General features: G+C 45.0%; 1 protein-coding gene across 1 annotated transcript; it reads left to right on the top strand.

The window, feature by feature from the left end:
* Window positions 1-19,851: 19,851 nt before the first annotated feature.
* Window positions 19,852-24,808, top strand: GPHB5 (glycoprotein hormone subunit beta 5). The gene is made up of 2 exons (XM_053603472.1): window positions 19,852-20,056; window positions 24,620-24,808. The coding sequence occupies exons 1-2, from the start codon at window positions 19,853-19,855 to the stop codon at window positions 24,806-24,808; spliced, it is 393 nt and encodes a 130-aa protein (XP_053459447.1). The 5' UTR covers window position 19,852.
* The last annotated feature ends 235 nt before the right edge of the window (window positions 24,809-25,043 follow it).

Below are 25,043 nucleotides of genomic sequence, written 5' to 3'. Positions count from 1 at the left end.
GATTTTCAACCAGTGTGCCATGAGAGGATCTTACGTGTGCAGTGAAAAACCTTTTTCTCCTTTTTTTTTTTCTTTCTTTTTTTTGGCCAGGGCTAGGTTTGAACCCACCACCTCCGGCATATGGGACCGGCGCCCTACTCCTTGAGCCACAGGCACCACCCTCCTTTTTTTTTTTTTTAATTAAATCATAGCTGTGTACATTAATGCAATTGTGGGGTACAATGGGCTGGTTGCAGTGAAAAATTTTTAAAGATCATTAATTAAATTATTTTTGAAAGAAAATTTTTTTTTTTACTTTTTTTTTCTGAGACAGTTTTAAGCTGGGTAGAGTGCAGTGGCATTATAGCTGACAAGCACCTCCAACCAGGGCTCAAGTAATCCTCTTGCCTCAGTTTTTCTATTTTTAGTAGAGATGGGGTCTCGATTTTTGCTCAGGCTGGTCTCAAACCCCTGAGCTCAAGCAATCCACCCGCCTCGGCCTCCCAGAGTACTAGGATTACAAGCGTGAGCCACTGTACCTGGCCTTTTTACTCTTTTTTGGTCAACATAATTTAAGTGTGCCATGGAAGTTGAACTATAGGTTGAAGTGTGCTGTGAGATAAAAAGGTTGAAAAACACCACTCCTGAGTGGTAAGAACTAGTAATCTGTATTACACCTCTGTCCCAAATCCCTAGAATGATGCTTCACAAATAATGGCAGGATGAATGTTGTTGAATGAGACAGTGAAGCCTTCACATGTGATGAACATGGACAATTATCTAGCACCAAGCAAATGACGTCCTAACAGACCTTACAGAAATAAGAGCAGAACTGCTGCTAGGGAACTTTCAGAGGCACAGAGGGCAGTGGAAGAGCCACGAGCAACCTATGTTGCCCCCCTCTGCCCCCCCAAAAAATCAAAAGGTGAGTTCTTTGTTTTTTTTTTTTTACAGTAGTAGTAGGCTATTATTATTTAAATTTTTTTTTTCTTTAGAGATACAGTCTCACTTTATCGCCCTCGGTAGAGTGCTGTGGCATCACAGCTCACAGCAACCTCCAACTCCTGGGCTTAGGCTATTCTCTTGCCTCAGCCTCCCGAGTAGCTGGGAGTACAGGCCCCTGCCACAACGCCTGGCTATTTTTTTGTTGCAGTTTGGCCGTGGCTGGGTTTGAACCCACCACCCTCAGTATATGAGGATGGCACCCTACTCCCTGAGCCACAGGTGCCATGCATAGGCTATTAGTTTTAATATTATGCCATGAATTCATAAGGAAAAGGTTCCAGTAGCTCAGGGAGGCACCTTGCCATTGAATGTGACAAAGCGTTACGTGACTATTGTGCTATGAATTCATGGGGAATAGGTTCCAGCACCGAGTATCACTGTTACATGGGGTCTGTTGGTTATTCCGTGTGCTGTCCGTGTACACCTATTATGCCATTAGCTCATGAGGAATAAATAGGTTCCAGCACCTAAACACATGGGTCCACTGGTACTCCTGTGTGCTACGTTATATGCCTTTTATACCATGGATTCCTAGGGACTGGGTTCCAGGAGCTCAGGCTCCTTTCTGTTGGTTCTCACAGACTGGGCTTCTCTCGGTGGCGCAGGCTGGCGCTTCAGTTGAACCCAGGTACCTTTCTCTTTGGCTTCCTTCTTTTTCTGATCATTTTCCTTCACACGTTTCAGGGAGCTATCTCAGTTTTTAGACGCTTAATGTACTCAGTACGAACATTAATCCTCTTGGCAAGAATCTTGCCCTTAACTGGTTTGTTTACAACAATGCCAACAGCACGTGGGTAACACCGTAGACTCTTCCAGTTTTGCCATGGTGATATCTGTGTGGCATGCCTTTTTGAACAGTACCCATTCCCTTGATGTCTATAATATCACTTTTCTTGTAGATTCGCATCTTTGTGGCCAAAGGAACAACTCCATGTTTTCTAAAAGGCCTAGAGAACATGTACCTGGTGCTTCTCCTCTTTCCCTGTGTGTTTGTCATTTTGGTGAATTACTGGACGATGGCGTCTCCAGCTGAAAGGCAAAATATGAGTTTTTGATACGAGAAAAGTAAATTTGATAGGGGTGTGAGCACTGAGGGAGTCAAAATTGACTGGCGATCAACATGAGCTCACCAAAAAAGTCACGATGAACTAAAAAAAATATTTTTGAGAGGCTTATGAACCACTAGATGAGAAAAATGTAGAGTGTCTTGACTCACAAAAATGCATAAAATGTCTTACTATACTTTTTATTTTTCTTTTCTTTTCTTTCTTTCTTCTTTTTAATTTTTTGCACAGTGGATAAGAGGTCCAACCCAGGTGGTGGTTACTATGATATAAAGTTCCCTTGAACTTTAGGAAGGTGGAGCCAGTGACTAGTATTTTTTAAAAAGAATTAGATGAAGGACGATTGCTGCATCAAAATATTAAGCGATAATAATAATAATAATGCAAAGAAAGTAACAGCAGCAATCATCTGATTTCTTTTTTGAATGTATTCATGTTCGTTCGTTCTTTACGAGGTTTTTGTTTCTAGTCCTTATCTTAAACATTGTTATCGTTATAAAATTTTAAGCCTTTTTAATTTTGTGAAGGCAAAAAAAGGAAACCTAATAAACACATGTATATGTAAAAAAAATTAAAAAAATCAGAAAGTATCTGGCTTTGTAAATTGTAAAAAAAAAGAAAAAGAAAAAGAAAAAAGAGAGAAAAAAAGAATTAGATGAAGGAGAAAATATTCTGCTTGGGGTTCCAAAAAGATGTCATCTATATGCACATTTTCCCTGTCCCCTTTTTTCCTCTTTGACCTTTTGAGATGAGGATAAAGAAAAAGACTATAAAAATTTCCTTCTCCTTCTTTCATCTTTATTTCAAAACATGGAACATTTTTGGCTCTTTTTAGCTGTTTCTTTGTCATTTGCTTCCCCATCCCAAGTCATATGCCTGTCCTGCTGTTCACAGACATATACACTTTAGACATTATTTATTGCTCCTTAGTATGGAAGGCGAGGAAGCAGAGATGAGTGGAGACTCGGCCACATGGTAGGCCACCAGCCCTCTCCCCCTTTCCTGCCTTCAGAGGCGGACGCCTGCTGCTCCTGCTGTCCAGGCTACCTCACAGTTATTACTGGACTTCTCCTCAACTCTTTCCTTTATTTAAATTTTCTTCTTCCTTTATTTACATTATTTGGTCGCTTACTGAAAAAGGGTGTGTGGAGCATCCAGGTTTTGAGATCTTGACACGTCTGATTATATCTTTATTCTATTTTCATGATTGAAAGTTTGGCTGGCTCTAGAATTTGAAGACAAAAATAATTTTCATTAGAATTTTGAAGGCATCGCCTTTTTGTGAAAAGGCTATCATGGGAAGAACATGGACAGTCCCTGAGTTACAAACATCCAATTTACACATAACTCACACTTACAAATGGAGGCTGTTCTAGGTAATGGGTGAATGCACCTGTTCCAACCTGCATACAAATTCAACTGGAGAACTAACCTACAGAACTTACCTTGTTCATAATCTGGGGATTGCCTGTATTATGTGTTCACCACATTTATTTTATCTTCTTCTTTGGTATGTAGGACAACTTTATTTATTTATTTTTTATTTTTTTGCAGTTTTTGGACGGGGCTGGGTTTGAAACTGCCACCTCCGGCATATGGGGCCAACGCCCTACTCCTTTGAGCCACAGGCCCTCCCTTCATAGCATTTTTTTAGGCTACTGGTGATTTGATTCACTGCTCAGAGACATTGGAACACATTGCGTCATCTGGCCCATGGGCCGCAGTTTGAGGACCCCTCCCCCTGATCATAGCACTGGAAGAACAAGATTAGACTGGAATCTAAGTAAGAAAGGGCCTTGTACTTGTTTTATATGAGAGATTAAATCTACATAATTTTATGTGATAAATGGAGTTGTGCTCTGCGTGTGTATGCGTATGTATTCTGAATATATATATTTTTTTATTAAAACATAGCTGTGTACATTAATGCAATCATGGGGCACCAAGAATTGGCTTTATATACAATTTGAAATATTTTCATCACACTGGTTAACAATAACCTTCCTGGCATTTTCTTACTTATTATGTTAATACATTTATATTCTACATTTAGTAAGTTTCACATATACCCTTATAAGATGCCCCGTAGGTGTGATCCCACCAATCACCCTCCCTCTGCCCATCCTCCCCCCCCTTTCCCCTTTCCCCATATTCTTAGGTTATAATTTATAGTTTTCATATGAAAGCTATAAATTAGTTTCATAGTATATATATATTTTTTTTTTTTTTTGAGACAGGGTCTTATTCTGTTGCCCTAGGTAGAGTGCCATGGCGTCATAGCTCACAGCAACCCCAAATTCTTGGTCTCAAGTGATCCTCTTGCCTTAGTGTCTCAAGTGGAAGGGACTACAGGTGCCTGCCACCACGCCTGGCTAGTTTTTCTATTTTTAGTAGAAATGGGGTCTTATTCTTGTTCAGGGTGGTCTCAAACTCCTGTGCTCAAGCAATCCACCTGCCTTGGCCTCCTAGAGTCCTAGAATTACAGGTGTGAGCCACCATGCCCGGCCTCTGATTTTATTTCTAAAAGCTTTGTGGTTTTGGCCGGATCTGCTCCAGGCCTCATCTATCTCCAAGGCCATTCAGGAAATAGAGCATTGACAAATGTCAGGCACACCTAAAGTTCACATGTTGTTTCCAGAGCCCTGGACCAAACAATGCAAAACAGGATGAATCTAGTGACTGCATCTTTGAGGCAAAGTAATTTCATTTATGAAGTTTCCTGCTTTATTTTTGCCCTTAAGGGGAGAGGATTATTAAAATTATGTCGTTGCCTGTCAGACTGTCAGAAAAGCCCAAACTCCTTTTTCCAAGAAAGCCACAGCACAGCAGGAGTGAATAAAGCGAATCGTGGGCTGTCAATTGCATGGAATTTCTCTACTCCCCACATTTCTTTGATGGGATATTTCAAGCTGCAAAGAGGGAATATTTTCAGTTGTGTGGTTCTCCCCTCCCCCTGAAGTAATTGGGGTCAGTTTCACAAAACCCAGTCAAACAGAGCAGAGTGCCCAAGAAGCAGATGTGTACACTGACCATATACTTGGAGGAATCTGTTCAAATTGGGAGGGGTGGCCCTAATCAGGTTCAATGTCCTGTGATGGGAAAGAAGACAATGGGGACTTGGAGGGCCAGCCCGGCTGCTGGGTGAGTTCACATCCCTTGTGTGGGCCTCACATGGCCCCAACACAGAGCTCTCAGCACTGCCTCTTAGTCCTCATTTAGATATAGGAAGGCCGGGATTTTAGGATTGACCATTTGCTCTTCTAGAAATACTAGCTGAAGTATATTTTTATTTTATTTTATTTTAAGTTTTGAGACAGAGCCTCACTCTGTCACCCTTGGTAGAGTGTTGTGGTGTCAGAGTTCACAGCAACCTCAAATTCTTGGACTCAAGTGATCCTCTTGCCTCAGCCTCTGGAGTAGCTGGGACCAAAGGCTCCAGTACCATGCCCAGCTGGTTTTTCTATTTTTAGTAGAGAAGGGGTCTCCCTTTTGCTCAGGCTGGTCTGGAACCCCTGAGTTGAAAGGATCCTTCCATCTCAGCCTCTTGGAATGCTGGGATTACAGGCACGAGGCCACCGTACCCAGCTTATTCGTTCACATTTAATGGAGATTGACAAAATTTTGAGTTGAGAGGAAATGGGAGTAAGTGGTATTTGGCATTCTCCTCAATCATTTAGTCATTGTCTTGTTTCTTGCCTCCTGTGCGCAGGTATTGGGGATGTAAAGGTGGGTAGGAGAGTCCCAGCAGCTGCTTCTTCAGCCCAGACTTGGGGGCTGGAGATGAGGGACCGGTTGATGACAGTGTCGTTTGTGTAGGAGGGACACTGCAGTGCAGGGACCTCACAGTGTGAGCACAAGGCTCTGGCGCCCTGCCCAGACTCAGAGTTGGGATCAGGGAGGCCTTCCTGAAGGGGCAGCAGTGAGGCCGGGTCTGAGATGATGGACGCGGGGTGAAGCAGAGGTAGGAAATGGGGAGAGGAAACCACCGAGGAGAGAGGGTGAGAATGGGGGGTGGGCTGAGAGGAGAGGAGTACGGGACTGAGAAGGGGCTTTGCCAAGGGGGTGTATTTTATTCTGAGCACCACAGGAAGCAGGGAATGTACAAATCAGGATTAGGTTTATGTTGTTTTTGTTTGTTTGTTTGTTTGTTTTGGCCGGGGCTGGGTTTGAACCTGCCACCTCTGGCATATGAGGCCGGTGCCCTACCCCTTTGAGCCACAGGTGCAGCCCTAGGTTTACGTTTTTACAAACGACCTTTCCAGCTCTGGTGAACAGAGAGGAAGGTGTCGCGGGCATCAGAAGGGTCTTCTCGGGCTCTGGATTAGGAAGGCACAGGGGCCGGGGAGATGAGACTGACAGGCTGTGGGATGTGGGGCAGCGAGATGCCAGACGGGGTCTCAGGCAGGGTCGTTTACAGAGATGAGAAACACAGCTGAAGAGGATGGGAGCCTGCAGAGAATGGTAATGAACTTTGAGGCATAATGAGATGGGGCTGTTTCTGTGACATCCAAACAAGGAGATCCAGCAGACCCTGAGGAGATCGATGGATGACACGAGGTGTTTTGTGCTTGCTGTTCGCCTGTGTCAGCTTTCTGTCCTGGGCCCGGTGTGTTTTCTACTCTTGCTTGTTAACTCAGAATCATGATTTACGTTTTTGCTTTACTCAGTCTCAAACTACAGCTCTAATCTTTGGCCGGCGTTTTGTGAGGGTGGGTCACTGATCCCAAGATACAGGCAGGACCTAGGAGTCACAGCCACAGGCGGAACTGAGTCTTACATGTCTTAAAAACTTCACCGTTCAATACCCTGATGGCCGACTATGTTTCCCTTCTCCTCAGCCTCTGCCTGTCCAGCCCGGGCTGGTGATTTTTTTTTTTTTTGAGACAGAGTCTCACTTTATTGCCCTCAGTAGAGTGCTGTGATGTCACAGCTCACAGCAACTTCCATCTCCTGGGCTTAAGCAATTCTCTTGCCTCAGCCTCCTGAGTAGCTGGGACTACAGGTGCCAGTCACAACGCCCGGCCGTTTTTTTGTTGCAGTTTGGCCGGGGCCAGGTTTGAACCCGCCATCCTTGGTATATGGGGCTGGCACCTTATTCACTGAGCCATAGGCGCCACCCAGGGCTCAGTTTTATTCTTTATTATCATATCCCTTCATCTTTTTGATTGTGTTTTCCTTCTCTGGACCTGATGAGCATTCTGGCTTCATTATTCACGAAATGTCAAGGTCATTTTTACTTAGAAATTTTATTGTGCAAGTCATTTTGATGCAGGCTTTTCCATAGTGTTCAGGTAAGAAACAGTCATGAATTCAGGCAGACAGGTACATCTCCAAAGATTGAGTCTCTCAAAATCAAGTAATTAGGATCAGCAGATCAGAAATCGTGGTTCTGGAAAAATAAGCATTTTGATAAGATCTGTGAAAAAATTCTCTTTTATGGACGTCATGCTGCTTTAAGCTTTGAAATTTCATAGGCATCAACTGCGTGGGCGCAGATACTTCTGTGAGGTGGATCTAATGATCCTCTCATGTAGGGCAAGGCTTCTCACTGAACAGTGCGACAAAGTGGCTAAGGCAGGCTGGTAGAGTAAAAGCAGGGTGGAATTCAAACCCTAGTGCCATCACTGATTAGTCACAAGGCCATAGTTAATTCTTTTAACTTCTTTGGGCCTCCGTTCCCTCATCACAAAGTAGGAGTAACATTTCACGGAATTGGTGTTGTTGGAATTAATAGATAAGCTCCATGAGAAGGCTCTAGAAGGCGTTCAAATAGTCACACTTTGCCTCTGAGGACCAGTGGCACTGTCCAGTATGGTAGCTGTCTTACGTAGCTTTTGAACACGCGGAATGTGGCTGTTTTGTTCTTTTTTCTTTTTGATTTTTAGTATCAGCTTGCTTGTTCATTCTTCTTCGTTTGAAGGTTTTTGTTTTTTTTTCCTGTTCTTCCTTTGGCGATTCTTTTTTCCTTTGCCTTCCCAGTAGCTGGGATTACAGACGCCCACCACAACATCCAGCTGTTTTTGGTGTTAGTAGAGACGGGCTTTCACGCTGCCTCACTCCTGCTCATACTGGTCTCAAACCTCTGAGCTCAGGCAATCCACCTGCCTCGGCCTCCCACAGTGCTGGGACTACAGGCATGAACCACCACGCCCAGCCTGTTTTTTTCTTTTTTTTCATATTATATTTTAATTTTGTTTTTTTGAGACAGAGTCTCACTTTGTCACCCTCAGCAGAGTGCCGTGGCATCCTAGCTCACAGCGACCTCAAACTCTTGGGCTCAAGTGATTCTCTTGCCTCAGCTTCCCGAGTAGCTGGGACTACAGGCGCCCGCCACAACGCCCGGCTATTTTTTAGAGATTGGGGTCTTGCTCTCTCTCAGGCTGGTCTTGAACTTCTGACCTCAGTTCACCCGACTTGGCCTCCCAGAGTGCTAGGTGTGAGCCACTGTACCTGGCCAAATGGGGCTGTTGTGAATGAGATGTGTGCCAATTATATGTGCTATCAATGAAGATCAGACTTTAAAGACTTAGTATAAAAAAAGAATGGTGGGGGCTCATGGCTGTAATCTCAGCACTCTGGGAAGTTGAGGTGGGTGGATGGCCTGAGCTCATGGGTTTGAGACCAGCCTGAGCAAGAGTGAGACCCCATCTCTAAAATAGTCGGGCGTTGTGGTGGGTGCCTGTAGTCCCAGCTACGCAGAAGGGTGAGGCAAGAGAATCACTTGAGACCAAGAGTTTAAGATTGTGGTGAGTTAAGACACCATGGCACTCTACTGAGGGTGACAAAGTGAGATTCTGCCTCAGAAAAAAAAGGATGTTGGGCAGTTTTGGTGGCTCACACCTGTAGTCCAGCACTTTGGGAGGCTAAAATGGGAGGATCCCTTGAGCTCAAGAGTTTGAGACCTATCTGACCCATCTCTACAAAAAATCTAAAAATTTAGCCAAGTGTGGTGGTGAGCACATGAGTCCTAGCTACTTGGGAGGCTAAGGCAGGAGGATCTCTTAAAGCCCAGGAATTTAAGGCTGAAATGGGCTATGATGCACTCCAGTCTGGGTGACAGAGTGAGATCTTATCTTACCAAAAAAAATAAAATGATGTTAGATAATGATGGGTTAAATCAATCTATTATTTTATTTCTAGTGTTTATCACATTAGGATTAATTATTTAAATTAATTTCACCTGTTTCTTTTTACTTTCTAAATGTGACTGCTAGAAAATTCCATATTGCATATATGGCTTAAAATCTATGTCTGCTGGACACCTTGGACACCTCTGCTTTAGGCATAGAACTTACCGGGAAGGGCTTCCAACATCGCAGGTTGTAGGCAAAGGACTCACCTGGATGGGGCACAGCCATCCCCCAGCTTGTCTCCTCACTGTGCCCACAGGGACTTTCAGAATATTTCACCCACACCCACCTCCAGCTCCTTCTCGCCACTGCTTTTTTTTTTGAGACAGAGTCTCATTTTGTTGCCCTAGGTAGAGGGCGTCATAGCTCACAGCAACCTCAAACTTTTGGGCTCAAGCAATTCTCTTGCCTCAGCCTCCCTGGTAGCTGGGACTATAGGTCCCTGCTACGACACCTGGCTATTTTTAGAGGTGGGGGTCTCGCTCTTGCTCAGGCTAGTCTTGATCCTGTGAGCTCAGGCTATCCACTCACCTTGGCCTCCTGGAGTGCTAGGATTACAGGTGTGAGCTATTGCACCCGGCACTCAACCATGTTTCTCTTCCTGAACATACTGTAACTCTGAGGATGATCTAAGAAGCCACCACACCCTCTTTCATAGTCTTTAGTTATTCACTTAACAAACACTCTGGGTAACTAACTGTGAACCACCAGGCAGCGTTCTAAGCACTGAGGAAGTATCAGCAAACAAGACGGAGACCTCTCTAGGTGGTCTCCTCTGCCTGGAAGGAATTCCCTCTTTCCTCTGACCAACTAAAATCAGCTTTTGAGGAAACCTCTTCTGACAACAGCCCTCCATGCCCCGTAGTCTAAGCTCCCATAACTTCCTGTTTTCATTTTTTTTTTGCAGTTTTTGGCCAGGCTGGGTTTGAACGCATCACCTCCGGCATATGGGGCCAATGCCCTACCCCTTTGAGCCACAGGCACCACCCCTGTTTTCATTTTTATTGTGGCACTTACCACACTTACTGTTATTTTGAATTATAATTATTTTTTTTGAGACAGAGTTTTACTATGTCGCCCTTGGTAGAGTACTGGGGTGTCACAGCTGACGGCCACCTTAAACTCTTGGGCTTAAGTGATTCTCTCTTTTTTTTTTCATTTTCAAAATCTACATTTATTGAGGTATAATAAGTGATTCTCTTGCCTCAGCCTCCCAAGTAGACTATAGCCGCCCGGCTATTTTTTTATTGTAGTTGTCACTGTTTTTTTTTTTTTTTTTTTTTTCTAGCAGGCTCAGGCTGCGTTTGAACCCGTCAGCCTTGCTGTATGTGTCTGGAGCTCTAACCACTGAGTACAGGTGCCAAGCCTGTTATGTTGATTTTTAAAAATAAAACCTTTTATTCTGAGAAGATTGTGGATTCAGTTGTAGTCGTAAGAATACAGAGAGATCCCTTGTACCCTTTCCCCAGGTTCCCTCAATGATAACATCTTGCAATACTGTAATATAATAAGATGATCAGGTACTGATATTGATACACTGATCTTATTCAAATTTACCATTTTCTGTGTATTTGTGTATGTTCTATGATATTTTATAACGTTTCTTTCTTGTATCTGATGCAGGACAAGGCAGCACCATGACCTGCTGCCTTAGCCCTGGAGGTGTTGATGCTCCTGCGGATGGAGGAACCAGCCTGCTGGAAGGGCCGGACACCTGCAGGGGAGACACTGGCGTCTTGCTGTCTCTTCCACGTGGACTTCTCACCCCTCAGTTTCATGGATGGTGCCCTTCTGTCTCCTGCACTTCTGACTGGTGGATTTCCTGTCAGTTTCCAAGGCCTGAGAGTCCACTGGACAGCTGGCTGTAACTGACAAGACCCACGCCCTAGCAGAACAACCCCCTGCCACTATATAAACCTCTGAGCAGAAAGCCCAAGGACAGACATCAAGAGGGAGCAGCAGAGCTTGTTCCCCTCCTGGGTTCTCTCTGCCAGGAGGTTTGGTTTTATAATTGTTGTAATTTTTGGTTTCTGTAAATAAATCCTGACTTACCACTGATCCTGTGGTCCGGGGTATCATATCCACCACTACAGTCAAGAGACAGAACATTTCCATCATCACATCACAAAAATTCTTTATGTTCCCCTTTTCTAATGATGCCATTTCCCTCCTACCACTGACCCTTCTTAACCCTGTTAAGGGGGTTAAGGTCTGATTTTCATTTCTATAATTTTGTCATTTTGAGAATGTTATGTAAATGGAATCATACAGTATGTCACCTTTTGGGACTGGCTTTTCTCACTCAGCATAATTCTCTGGAGACTCATGTTCATTGCTGGGTAATATTCCATGTCATGGGCGTACCACAGATTGACTGTTTACCGGCTGAGGGATGCTTGCGTTGTTTCCAGTTTTGGAATATTATGCCTAAAGCTGCTCTGAACATGTGTCTATTTTTATGCAAACACAAATTTCCATTCCTCTGGAATAAATGACCAGGAATGCAATTGCCAGGTCACCTATATGCTGGTTTTCTTGTCATCCTCACTAGACAATTGACACTTTGAAGTCGGTTCCTGTTCTTAGCTCTATTTGCATTTGCTGCTTAGTGTGTGCCCAACATACACCAACACTCAATGAAACACTCAATGAAATACAGAAGACCAGAAAGAAGGAAGGAGGAAGGGAAAAGAGAAGGAAAGAGAGGAGGAAAGATACCTTCCATGACTGTCAGACGTTAGCTGTTCCCACCCCTACGCCTCCCAACATCTCATCTTTCATTTTTTTAATGAACCCAGGGACCTCAGTGTGAGACAGTGCTCCCCCCACAGTAGTTGCTTAATCAGTATTTGTTAAACGATGTAGTGGAATCTCTGGAGAGTGGAACAGCACTCCCCCTCCACCCTCCCCACCCTGCCCATGCAGAGTGCAGCCTGTTCTTACTCCAGGGTCACGATCCCAGGAGCAAAGTCAATGGCTAACAAATGGGGTAGCCTTGCTTCGGAGCTCAGTTAGCAACTTCCGTGGCCTGGTCTGTGTCTGTCCGTGGCCTGGTCTGTGTCTGCCCAGGGACATGGCAGCTTTGTGGACTCATTCAGCAAGGACGCGGGACACGCTGGAAATGAAGAAGGCTTCTTGGTGGCTCCCTGGGCTCGGTGCTATTTCTCTCTATGGGTGTGTGTCTGCTGTGCCCTGCAAAGCCCTGACATTCAAAAGTGGAAGCGTCAAGCAGAAGTAAAAACAGTTCACTTCATCACCTAAACCATGTGCCCTTAATCTGAAATTTGAAATCTGTGACAACTGGCAAAATACTTCTTTCAGTGACTTGTGGAGATAGGTTCAACTTGTCCTAGTGAGTAAGACACTAGGCTTCATTATTTTTAGTCTCGTTAAAAAAAAGGTTACTATAGCAACTGCACCATCATCCAGGGCAATTGTTATCTCTAAGTCAATAACAGGAGAGATGACCCACAATCCCCAGTGCTTTGAGAGGAAAAAATGACTTTCCAACAAAATTAATTTTTCCCAAGTCTTTCCCATTTGGCTTTATTTGTAAGCCCAGAGTTTCCACAACTCCTCCACACCCATGAATAAGAGATTTTTAAAAATTTATATATGCAGCCTTTTAATTCCACACATTAGAAAAAGGAATATAGCATTTTGGTTAATTGTCTTCAAATCTTTTTTTTTTTTTTTGCCTTAAGTATTGAGGATTTAGAATTCTCTCTCCTGCTTTATCTTCTTTCTCATGGAATGGCTTTCTTAGTTCCTGAAGCCTCCTATCCCGAAGCTCGGGCTGAATCAGATGCTACAACCTAACTATGAGACATTTGTGTATTTGCTCGGGTTGAAATGGTACTTTACCCAGTGGCACCAAAGCAGGTGGGAAAGTGAATAAGGTGGCAAGTCTAACATGTTGGACTTCAGTTTTAACTTTTCAAAGTGGACAAAATAATTCAACTGTGAGTAAGAGATATTAAAAGCAACACACAGCTTTATGAGATCCAAGGCTGATCTTTCACGTATCTTTGATTCTGTTAGTTCCTTGAAACTTGTAGCTTTGTTTGTGGCTTTTTTATTCCTAGATAGGGGGCATGGTAAAATTAATTTAACCCCTGGGCACAGCATGGTGTATTCTGAGAGCGCAGTGGTGAAAACCATAATGGGGCCTGCCCTTCTTTTCTAAACTCTGAAGAGATGGTTTCAAGTGATGCAGCAAATGGCTCAGCTCCCCGGTCCTGCGTTTGGTGCCTCTGTAGGGTGCAGCGAGCATCGTTTGTCCTGGTTGGTATGACTCCATTTTTGGGAAGACTTGAAATTATGGTATTTGAGGAGTACTCATGGTTTATTAATGTGGTGAATTTTGCAACTATGATAAAGCTTGGACCTCCAGAATATTAGATTTGAACCTTAAAAATAAGGGTGGCAGGCTCAGTGCTTGTAGCTCAGCGGCTAGGGCGCCTACCACATACACCAGGGCTGGTGGGTTCAAACCCAGCCTGGGCCGCCAAACAACAATGACAACTACAACAAAAAATAGCTAGGCATTGTGGTGGGTGCCTGTAGTCCCAGCTACTTGGGAGGCTGAAGCAAGAGGATCACTTGAGCCCAAGAGTCTGAGGTTGCTGTGAGCTGTGATGCCACAGCACTCTACTGAGGACAACAAGGTGAGACTCTGTCTCAAAAAAAAAAAGTAACACTTTAGACTTTTTCTCCTACTGAAAAACGTGTTGTTAATTGTTGTGTCAGATCAGAGCTTCCTGGTCTCAGGGTCCCCAAGCACTCTGCTTCCTCTCTTCTCAGACTCACTTTTTTCCTTCCCATTTCATACCTTTGAAATCAGGATATGCCTCATAATCTCTGCTGTGATGTAATTTTTTATTGGCAGCCTTTTATTTTTTAGTGGTACACATGATAATGATGCATTTGGGGAGGGGGGAAACAATATTTATTACCTGTGGGTCAGGTACCAAGCCCTGTGATATGCAATTTATAGACGTGATTTTGTAGAATCCTCACACAACCCCTTTTTAGAAGCATTTTCAACTTCACGGTCACAAGTTGGCAATCATCCGTCAGAGGCAAGTTTTGAACACCCGGAGCTTGCTTCATTGATGGGTGACCCTCTGGATTCTCCATCTGACTTGTTCTCAGCTTGCTTTGTTCATGAGACAGTTCAGAAATCATTGACTCTGGAGCTGGGAACGTCCTTAGGAGTCGTGGGGTCCAATCGTCTGTGCTACAGATGAGGAAACAAGCTGAAAGAAGGGGCGTGCTCAAGGCGGGTACAAAGGAAGCTGTAACACAGACAACTGGACCCGTGCCCCTGAGTCTGCCCTTGGCCGAGCAAGGAAGCACATGTTCCAGGCTCTGTTGTCGTCACATCTCCTGCACACACGCCAGGCCATCCCCAACTGGGTGTCCCTCCCTAGACCAGGCCTCCGTGGCTCCATCTCCCCATCAAGGTGCTGACGTTTGTTTCATCCCTCTGGTGTCATGCGTCCCCCCGGGACTCAAGAGGATGCTCACATATGTCCCTTCTCCCTTCTCTTTACCGGTAGTAAACCTATATCTGGTGCCTCATCCTCTTAGGTGACAATGAATCCACGTGAAGATGACAACGGAACAAGACGAGAGAAGATCCTGGAGGGCCTGTGCTTGGATGTTGCTCACACACATCTTCATTTGCTTCCTCAAGAGAGTGACTCGGATGGTGGGAATGTCCACAGAGATTGAAGGCAGGGTGGCGGGTGCAGAGATGAGGATGCCGGGACAACCTGTAGGTAGCAGGGCTCTAATGAGCCTGTGAAATCATGCTGCAACTTCTCACTCTGCCTAGAGAGAAGGGTGACATGGTGGTGCAGGAACTGTAAGTGGCCTCCGCACACCAGTCTCCTTCCCTGCACCCAGGCTGGAGCTCGTGGGCCCCTGCCCTTTGCATTTGGACTGTGGCTTCACTGACCTCTTCACAGAGCTCCAGGCAGACGCTCCCAATGGACTATAGTTGGTGACAGGGAAAATATGCAGAGTCCTCATATGTTGTTGAAGGCTTTGGAGGAAGGCAGGTTACAAAACTGGGAGAGCCTTCGTTTCTCCTAGTGGAAAAAGGAGAAAATGATAATTGATTTATAGAACCGTCGTCGTCGTAAGGTTTAGAGGTAACATATTTATTATTTATTATTATTTTTTTTTGAGACAGAGTCTCAAGCTGTCACCCTTGGTAGAGTGCCGGGGCGTCACAGCTCCCAGCAACCTCAAACTCTTGGGCTTAAGTGATTCTCTTGCCTCAGCCTCCCAAGTACTTGGGACTATATGGTGCCCGCCACAACGCCTGGCTATTTTTTGTTGCAGTTGTCATTGTTGTTTAGCTCGCCTAGGCCGGGCTTGAAGCCACCAGTCGTGGTGCATGTGGCTGGCACTGTAACCACTGTGCTATGGGCGCCGAGCCTAGAGGTAACATATTTAAGAACCCTTGGTGCCTGGTATACGCTACTTGCTTAGTGACCAAAAATGGTCATTATTATTAGAAGAATGAAATGTCTAATTGCAAACCAAAGAAGGGTCAGGAACTGACCCCCACAGAAACTGTTTTTGCACATCTGGTTAAGCGGGAGGATTACACGTGTGAAAATAAATCATTGATGGAGTCTGTCCCGGACCTCTCCCACTGCTAAGTGATTTGTTAAGCCCTAAGTTCAACAATGGATACCACTTTGACAATTCTTGTTTTACTTTTATGGTGAAGGCACATCCTCTTTCCTTTTAATGCACATTTTGGCTTGTGATTATTTTTTCAAAATTTTTTGGCACAATTTTGTGAAACCAGGGATAAATAAAAAAGGGTGTGTTATTTTGGAATATGAGTTCCATTGTGGAACCTATGCAGCAGGGACAGCTGGAAATACCAACGACCTGTTTGGGAAGGCCGTGGCTATGAACACACAGTACATCAGTGGTTTGAGAAGTTCTTTTCTGGTGATTTTAATCTTGAAATTGAGCCATGTGGGTGACTTGAGACCAGGGTGGATAATGATGAGCGGAAAGCAAATATACTTTAACCCATGTGTGAATCAGCAGTGAGGGTCAATGTTACTATTCCAACAATATTGGACCATTTGAAATAAATCAGCAAGGTAAAGAAACTAGATAGATGGGTTCTGCGTGAATTAAATGAGCATCAGAAGAGAAATCGTCTCAAAGCTTGCCTTTCTTTGCTGTCACGACATAAAAAGGCGAATGATTTCTACACTGTATTGTTGTGTGTGATGAAAACAGTTTTTTTTTTTTTATATTTGAGACAGACTCTCACTTTGTCACCGTGGGTAGAGTGCTGTGGCGTCACAGCTCACAGCAACCTGTCTCTTGGGCTTAAGTGATTATCTTGCCTCAGCTTCCTGAGTAGCTGGGACTACAGGCACCTGCCACAATGCCCAGCTAGTCCTTTTATTTTTAGCAGAGACAGGGTCTCGCTCTGGTTCAGGCTGATCTCGAACTCCTGAGCTCAGGCAATCCACCCACCTCGGCCTCCCAGAGTGCTAGGATTATAAGCATGAGCCGCCATGCCTGTGTAAGCAGATTATTTTTGACAATCTCAAGTGTTTGGCACAATGGCTGGATAAAGATGAAGTGCTGAAACATAGTCCACAATTGAGCATTCATCAGAAAAAGCGAATGGTATCTATTTAGTGGTCCAGCACTGGTATTGTCCACTACACATAAAACCGGGTCAATGGATCACTGAGATTCTGCAGCAACAGTTGGATGACATGATGAGGATGCTTGTGGTTAAGCAGCCAAGTATGGTCAGTAGAATAGGCCAGTCCTCCTTCAAGACAACCCTTGACCACATGTTGTACAAATAGCACTGTTCACACTACAGAAGCTGAGCCTGCAAACTCTGTCATTCACAGTACTCACCAGACCTTGCACCAACTGGCTACCACTGCTTCCAGGATTTGGACCCCTTCTCGCAAGGAAAAATGTTCAATTCTCAACAAGCTGTGGAAAATGCCTTTTGTAATTTCATTGCCACTTGCTCTCCAAGCTACTGTTAAGATGGCAAAACTGTGTCCACAACTTAGGCACATAGTTTGGTTAATTGTACTGCTTCTTGTTTGAGATATGGAAGCTGAACTTTCGATTGAAAATCCGTCATTTAATGATCTGAGGTTAATGCTGATGGAGTGGGAGACACGATGCCACGGCTCTGCGTTCGAGGAGTCTGGAGCTTGTGAAAGAAGGGCGCTCTCTGTCTCCGGGACACTGCAGACGCAAGTATGTACGTCTCCGGCCTCTGTACGTTGAGCAGCCCTTTTCAGAAAAACATCTCAGGATGGCAGCTCACTGCTGATTGGCTGGCTCTCAGCCCAGCAGGTTAGGAAAACCATGCCGGGAGGTAGGCAGTCTGTCCCCCGAGCACCCCAGTTCTGGTTATTCTCCTCGCAGGCCCAGGGGCTGAAGAAAGTCCTTTATTCCAAGTCTAGTTCAGTTTTCTATAAAACACCTCTAATAATTCAGTTCTAGATAGTGGGATTCACTGAGTGTTGTTATATGCTCTGAAAAATCTAAACTTAGTGAGCAGTACATTTATCTAAAGAACACCTGTCTTTGCAGAAAATGAAAATGCTCTGTCTTCTTTTTTTAGTTTCACTACTTATTTAATGTACATCTTAAATATCTCTGGCTAGTCGTTATTTGCCGGGGTGTGTAAACTCCTAAGGACAAAGATGATGCCTGCTTCATTCACAGAAGAGTGCCATGATGAAAAAGTAGGTTTTTCATCTATTTATATACTGTGATTACAGATTGGAATACGAACTATGTCCTCTACTCGTGAAAATATTGTTTTGTTCTTACTCTAACCTCGTAAAACCAAAAATATGGTGAATCATTTCCATCATAGCAGTGTTGAATGTCCTCACGCTCAGTACAAGTGCATATCCATTGGTTTAACAATATTAATATTAATTAAATTTCTATTATAAAAGACTGCCCAGTATAGAAAAATATTGAAAACCATATGAAAGAAATGAAAAGTTGTCCTTAATTCCCATGCTGGAAGATAATCACTTTGGACATCTTGGTATCTTTTTCCTAAATGATTCATTTTAAGGTGTTATTAATATCATCTAATACTTAACTATGTTGAAGACTTTCAACATATCCCTTCTCACTGTGATTTCCATCCTTTTAGTTAGTGATTCTTTCCTAAGAATTAATTGTTTTGTTATTTTTCAATGTATTGAAACATGTTGTGAGTTAAAGGAAGAGTCTGCCATGAGCTGCTAGAGACTTACTCTTATTTCAAAGGAAACTTGTGGTTACCACGAAGGAAAATTTAATCCATTTGCCCTCATGCGTTTGTTCTCCTTAGAACCCGGTGAGCTACCTCTGACTATTTCCCTAGGATTATGTCACCCACCAAGGTAACGTTCTGATTCAGTAGGTGATGTTAAGCAACAAAACAACACCCTTTAAGTGAATCAGTTTTGGAAAATAGAGCCTGGCTTTATATTCCCCAGCTTTGATGTGTTTAGTAGTTCCTGTAAGGATTTGCCTCTCTTTTGTTCTGATTGACAAGACCTTTCCTATATATTTGAGCAATCAAGCAGCCCAATAAGAGGAGGGAGAGACAGGTAAACCAGAGCAAACCTCCACTGCCCCTCAGCAGGCACCAGAATCTAAAAGAAGCTCCAGCAAGAGTAGGTAAGTGCTTCTCCACATCTGTGACTTTATTCCAGCCGAGGGGAAGCCCGGAGAGCCAGTGACAGGTCAGAAGTAAGAAGAGTGAGATAAGATTGGGAAATAAGATTTGATGGTGGTGGTGGTGGTGGTGGGGTACATAAAGGCAATGTCTTCCTTAGTTCAATATCCAGCCCATCCTTCTAGCGGGCCAAACACCAATGGGGTGATCCTGGCTCCTGAAAGAGCACAGGGAATGACCCAGAGCTGGGGATGACGGACATGGCAGTGGACTGGGGTTATGTTTTAAATGCCTCCTAAGCCTTCCATCATTTGGATTTAAACTGAATCACAACTACGTGCTCATTAGAGCAGAGGCAACTTGAGCAGAGTGGGACACATAGTTATTCGTGGTCACCAGGTCAGGTGTCAGGTTTCATAACATCTTCTGCCTGTTATGCAGACACCATTTTTGGGTGGGTTGGGTTAGTAACAACACATATGGGGGATGCTGTTATTAATATTTACTCACCCACACATTCCTTCCATGACACTGAAAAAATCATACTTGAGCAAAATATATAACACGGCACCCAAATACCCTGGACTCAAACAAAAATAATTTAGGCACATTCAGGTATTACATTAGAAGACGTACTACTTCGGGTGTTACTCATGGTCTGTGTCCATTGTGAAGAGACCACAGGGACCGAGGATCTTAACATACAAGTCGGCTGCAGCCATTGGGCGCCATCAAGAAAAGCCTGAGCAAGCACTCGGAGGTGTGGGTGTCTGGAGAGGTCCGTGGAATCCATGGTGGTACCAGTTACAGGAAACTTAGGGCACCTGTGATGCAGTCTCTGGGATTTACAACTTCTTGGCTCATTTTCCCTGACATGCCAATAGCGTGGGCTGCCCCACTGAGGTGAACACACCTGTTAAACTCTCTTTCCTTCACCTCTCCCCCACCACCACCCCAAGGTGAGGAGCAGCATGAAGCTGGCGCACCTTTTCCTGGGCCCCGTAGCCCTCCTCCTCCTGGCTGGCTGTGGCTGTGTCCTTGGAGCCTCCAGCGGGACCCTACGCACCTTCGTGGGCTGTGCTGTGAGGGAATTTACTTTCCTGGCCAAGAAGCCTGGCTGCAGGGGACTTCGGATCACCACGGATGCTTGCTGGGGTCGCTGTGAGACCTGGGAGGTGAGTCCCCAGGACAGGTGCAATGGCAAATGCCTTCTGGGCAGGGCACTTGAGCCTGATTCTCAAGAGTTCACATTTTTAATGCTGTAAGGTAGAACAAGACATCTGCCCTTTCCTGTGAAATTAACAAACAAAATAAAATAATAATTAGCCCCATCTTCCAAAAATGATCTGGAAAACATGATGTTGCCTCTTTAACAAAGCACTGATAAGATCAGTAATTTAATTTTCATGGTGCTTGTAAGCTTGGGAGGCATCTCTGGGAGGCACTATTGTCCTGCCCACGTTACTGATGACATGGAGGATGCCTGGGCAGTGATGCAAAGTCATATAGAGAATAGTGGGAAGCTGGGAATACAGTTTTGCTTGGGACCAGAACCTAGATTCCCCCATCTGTGAAAACTTGGCCACTTACCCAGGAAGAGGCCCTGAGCTGAGGGTGAATGGGGATGGTCCCAGGCCCCTCCCCAGTGTCTCTCCCAGGGCCCTGTCCCTTCGAGTCTCGGGGGCCCTCGGGACTCTCACTGACAGATCCATTAGATTCCTTAAATTTAATGATGTCTGGCCTCAATGGGGGCATTAATGTAAAAGAGGGGGCCGGGCTCAGTGGCTCACTCCTGAAATCCCAGCACTCTGGGAGGCCAAGGTGGGTGGATCACTTGAGCTCAAGAGCTCAAGACCAGCCTTAGCAAGAGAGAGACCCTGTCCCTAATAAAAATAAAAAAAAAAAAACTAGCTGGTGTTGGGGTGCACACCTATAGTCCCAGCTGCTCAGGAGGCTAAGGCAGGAGGATCGCTTGAGCTCAAGAGTTTGAGGTTGCTTGATTACTCCAGGGTACTCTACCCAGGGTGATGGAGTGAGACTCTGTCTCAAAAAAGAAAAAAAAAATTAAAATGGGGATAAAAATCTCAAAGTTAAAATCTTATTGGGCTGAGAGGGCCATCCAGCACCTGGTGGAGTCACATCACACAGTGGCTGTCGACTCTTCTCTCTGAGACCCGCCTTGTCACCAGTGAAGTGCCGGCTCTGGTCTTGTCACTCCTGCCCAGAAACCATTCACAACACCCACTACCGCAGATTCACTAACTGACTTTCAAGGTCTGGGTGTTCTTGCCCCAGTGACACGTTTCCTGAGCTCTGGCCGTGGTAACCGGCTTTTAAAGGTATTGCTATTAAATAACCTTGTGAAATCCCAGTTTGGCCCTTTTTCTCATAACCCTTCTCATTTCCACCTGTGTTAGTGTGTTTATTCCTAGGTGCCCATCTCTGGTGCCAGCTCCTTCCCGGGCCTTTTCTGACTCTTATTTTATTTTATTTATTTTTTCTTTTTTTAGAGACAGAGTCTCATTTTGTTGCCCTTGGTAGAGTGCCATGGCGGGCGTCACACAGCTCACAGCAACCTCCAACTTAGGCTACTCTCCTGCCTCAGCCTCCCGAGTAGCTGGGACTACAGGCGCCCGCCACAACACCCAGCTATTTTTTTGTTGCAGTTTGGCAGGGGCCGGGTTTGAACCCACCACCCTCAGTATATGGGGCCGGTGCCCTGCTCACTGAGCCACAGGCACTGCCCCCTTTTCTGACTCTTGGGGAGGCCCTCGACCATGCTCTACCTTTTCCCTTACTCCCTCACCCACCACGTGCATGATTTTAAGTTTTTTGAGGGCCAGTCTTTCTTGTGACTTGCCCAGCTTTTGTCAGTGTCATGTCCGCCTGAGGCAGTCGATAAGTATGTGTTGGATTCAATGGAATTGACCTCCACCCAGAGGTGTGTATCCTCCTCCCGTGGCAGACCACATAGATGCACCTGGGCACCACGTGCAGACACGGCTGCAGGGAAAACATCCTCTTCCGGGGCTCAGAGAGCAGCCTGTGCTTGCTTGGAGAAGATTATAGCCTTATGAATGGAAGTGGGTTATGGTTGGTGAAATGTCCAAATTAAATGAAGCTACTTCCCTAAATTAGTTTGGCTTTGCACCATTCAGGGGCTTGAAACTGACTCGTCAAATGGAAATTCGGTTTTGCTAAGTCCGCCTTGTCTGTCAGTTGACAGCAAACGTACTCAAGAAATGATGTTGCCTTTTTCTACTCAGGGCTTGGCCGGCTGTGCCTCTCACATCTTAGCTCTTCCTCTGACAAGTTCTCCAACTCCTGTTTCCGCTCATCTTCCCTTCTTTTTAAAATATGATGAATGTCTTTAATTGGATCTTGGGCTCCACAGGAGGTCAGGGACTGTGCTGTCGCTGGAGAAGTGGAAGCACCAAGAACAAAATTCTGCCTCATTTTAGCCCGCTTTTCTTTATGTCTTGACTGTGTTATGGAAAGGGAGGTTATGCATCGCAAATAAAAAAAGAGTAAGATTCATTTTCCCAGCAATCTGAAAGTTTCTGAGCTCTAAATAACTTTTTTTTTGGGGGTGGTGGTGGTAATGTAATGGGAATGTGTCTGAAAATAAGGATATTCATGATGACAAAGTGGTTGGATTTGCTTTTGAAGGTGGAACTGTTGCTGAAAATAACGATTTCTCATGACCTGGGTTTAGAGTCACCAGATTTAGCAGATAAACAAACAACCACCTGTCCCCTGAAAGACCCCCTAAAAAAACCCAAATTGAAGCAAAACAAAAAAATCAAAATCCCAAAGAAATTCAAATTACAGATGAACAACAAATAATATATATGTATTTTTTTGAGACAGAGTCTCACTTTATTGCCTCCGGTAGAGTGCCGTAGCATCACAGCTCACAGCAACCTCCAATTCCTGGGCTCAAGCGATTCTCTTGCCTCAGCCTCCCAAGTAGCTGGGATACAGGCACCTGCCACAAGGCCCGGCTATTTTTTGGTTGCAGCCGTCATTGTTGTTTGGCGGGCCCAGGCTGGATTCGAACCCACCAGCTCAGGTGTATGTGGCTGGCGCCTTAGCTGCTTGAGCCACAGGTGCCGAGCCAAGGCTGTTATTTTCATTACATTCACACGAGAACTTCATCTTGGGCTTACATATGTATTTATTATTTATTATATATTTACTTCTTTTTTTTCCAGAACAAGTGAAGGCACTTCCTTTGAAAGCTTGTTACTACTTTCATTATTACTTCCTTATAATAAGGGAAGTAATGCTTAGAATAAGATCAATGGATGGGCGTTACTTATTTATAAGTAACTTCTTATAATAGGAACAATGGATGGGCGGTGGCCTGTGGCTCAAGGAATAGGGCACCGGCCCCATATACGAGGGGTGGTGGATTCAAACCTGGCCCCGGCCCAAACTGCAAAATAAAAAAGAACAATGGATTACATTTATTGAACTCTTACTTTGTGCTAGCCATTGTGCATGGTATCTAATATTGTCTTCTCTCCCAAACAATGCTATGAAGTAGGTAGTTTGTTTTACAAAGCCTCAGTAAACTGAGGCTTTAAGGAGGTAAGCGAGTTTCCCGAGGGCCCCAGCAAGTGGCAGAACAGGTTAAGCTCAATGGTTCTGACCGCAGGTCCAAGATTTTTAGTGACGACCTTGTGCTAATGTTTTTGTATGTGCTCCATCAGAATTATCTCTGAATTCAAGACTCATGAAAGGTGAAGGAAGGGTGTGAATCCTTCAATTATCTGAACAGGACAAGGCCCACTTGGAAACCTGGCTTGCTCTGTTTTCCTTTATTGATTTGACAACAAGTAGTTCATGAGAACCTCTCGGGTACCAACCACTCAAATGTCTTGGAGGCAGCAGTGAGCAAACAGGCTAACCCCTGTCCTAAAGGAGCGTCCTTCCTAGAGTGGGAGAAATATCACACAAATGAATACAAGCTAAGACAGGTCACGTGGTATCGATAGGCACTTTGGAGAAAAATAAAGTGGGAAAGGCCATAGGAAGTTTCCGGTTGTGGAGTTGGGGTGTTGCAGGTTTACATGGGATAATGAGGAAATGCTTCCCTGGGAAGGTGACCTCTGAGCAAACGCCTAAGGTCAGTGCAGGAGTGAACCAAACGGGAGGAGAAGGTTCCAGGCAGGAGGAACAGCACCTGCAAAGCCCCTGAGCTCAGACTGGCCCTAGTGGGTCAGTGTGGATTAAGCCCAGTGAGGCAGTCAGAAAGTGGGGATCCTCGCAGACCTCACGGGGAAGGGCGAGGGAAGGTGAGTAGTGTCCTGCGGAGGGGCTAATGGCTGTGATTTTTGCTCTGATTGAGATAGGAAATCACTGGGGCTTTGAGCAGAGAGGTGATCTGACCTGACTTATGTTTTCAAAGGGTCACTCAGGGCCACTGTGCTGCAAGTAGAGTGTGAGTGGAGGCCCTGGGAGAGGGGAGACTAGTTAGAAGGTGTTTGCAATGATCAAGATCATTCATTTGCTAAATATTTATTGAGCACTTGCTGTGTTTCTTGGACTCTTGTGGGAGCTCAGGACACGGCAGCAAACGAGTTCGGCTTCCTGTTTTCAGGAGTTTGCTTTTTATTGGGAGGAGACAGAGCAACAAATGAGTAACAAGTTAATTTCTGATAGTGATAAATGGTACCGAGAACAGGATGCCGTGTTCTAATGAATTCCAGTTTCCATTTTTTCTGTGGGGACAGAAGCCCATTCTGGAACCCCCCTACATCGAAGCCCATCATCGAGTCTGTACCTACAACGAGACCAAACAGGTGACCGTTAAGCTGCCCAACTGTGCTCCGGGAGTCGACCCCTTCTACACCTACCCCGTGGCCGTTCGCTGTGACTGCGGAGCCTGCTCCACCGCCACCACGGAGTGTGAGACCATCTGAGGCTGCTCTGAGCCCCTCAGACCCCCTGTGCAGGGGGCACAAGCCGCTCCATCCCCCACCCCACCCCATGCAAGACTGATCACTTCCCACCACACCTGTGGGGGAGGTGACCTGTCACCCCTGTCACGAGGCCCAGAGGCAGCATACTCATGTTAAAAATGCAAAACAGGATTTGTGCCTTCTGCAAAATGATTGCTCTGGTTCATATACCTACAAATTAATTTGTTTGCCTTGA

This window comes from Nycticebus coucang, chromosome 9 (genome assembly GCF_027406575.1).
Source record: "Nycticebus coucang isolate mNycCou1 chromosome 9, mNycCou1.pri, whole genome shotgun sequence".
NCBI lineage: Eukaryota > Metazoa > Chordata > Mammalia > Primates > Lorisidae > Nycticebus > Nycticebus coucang.
This window is presented reverse-complemented; position numbering and strand designations above follow the sequence as displayed.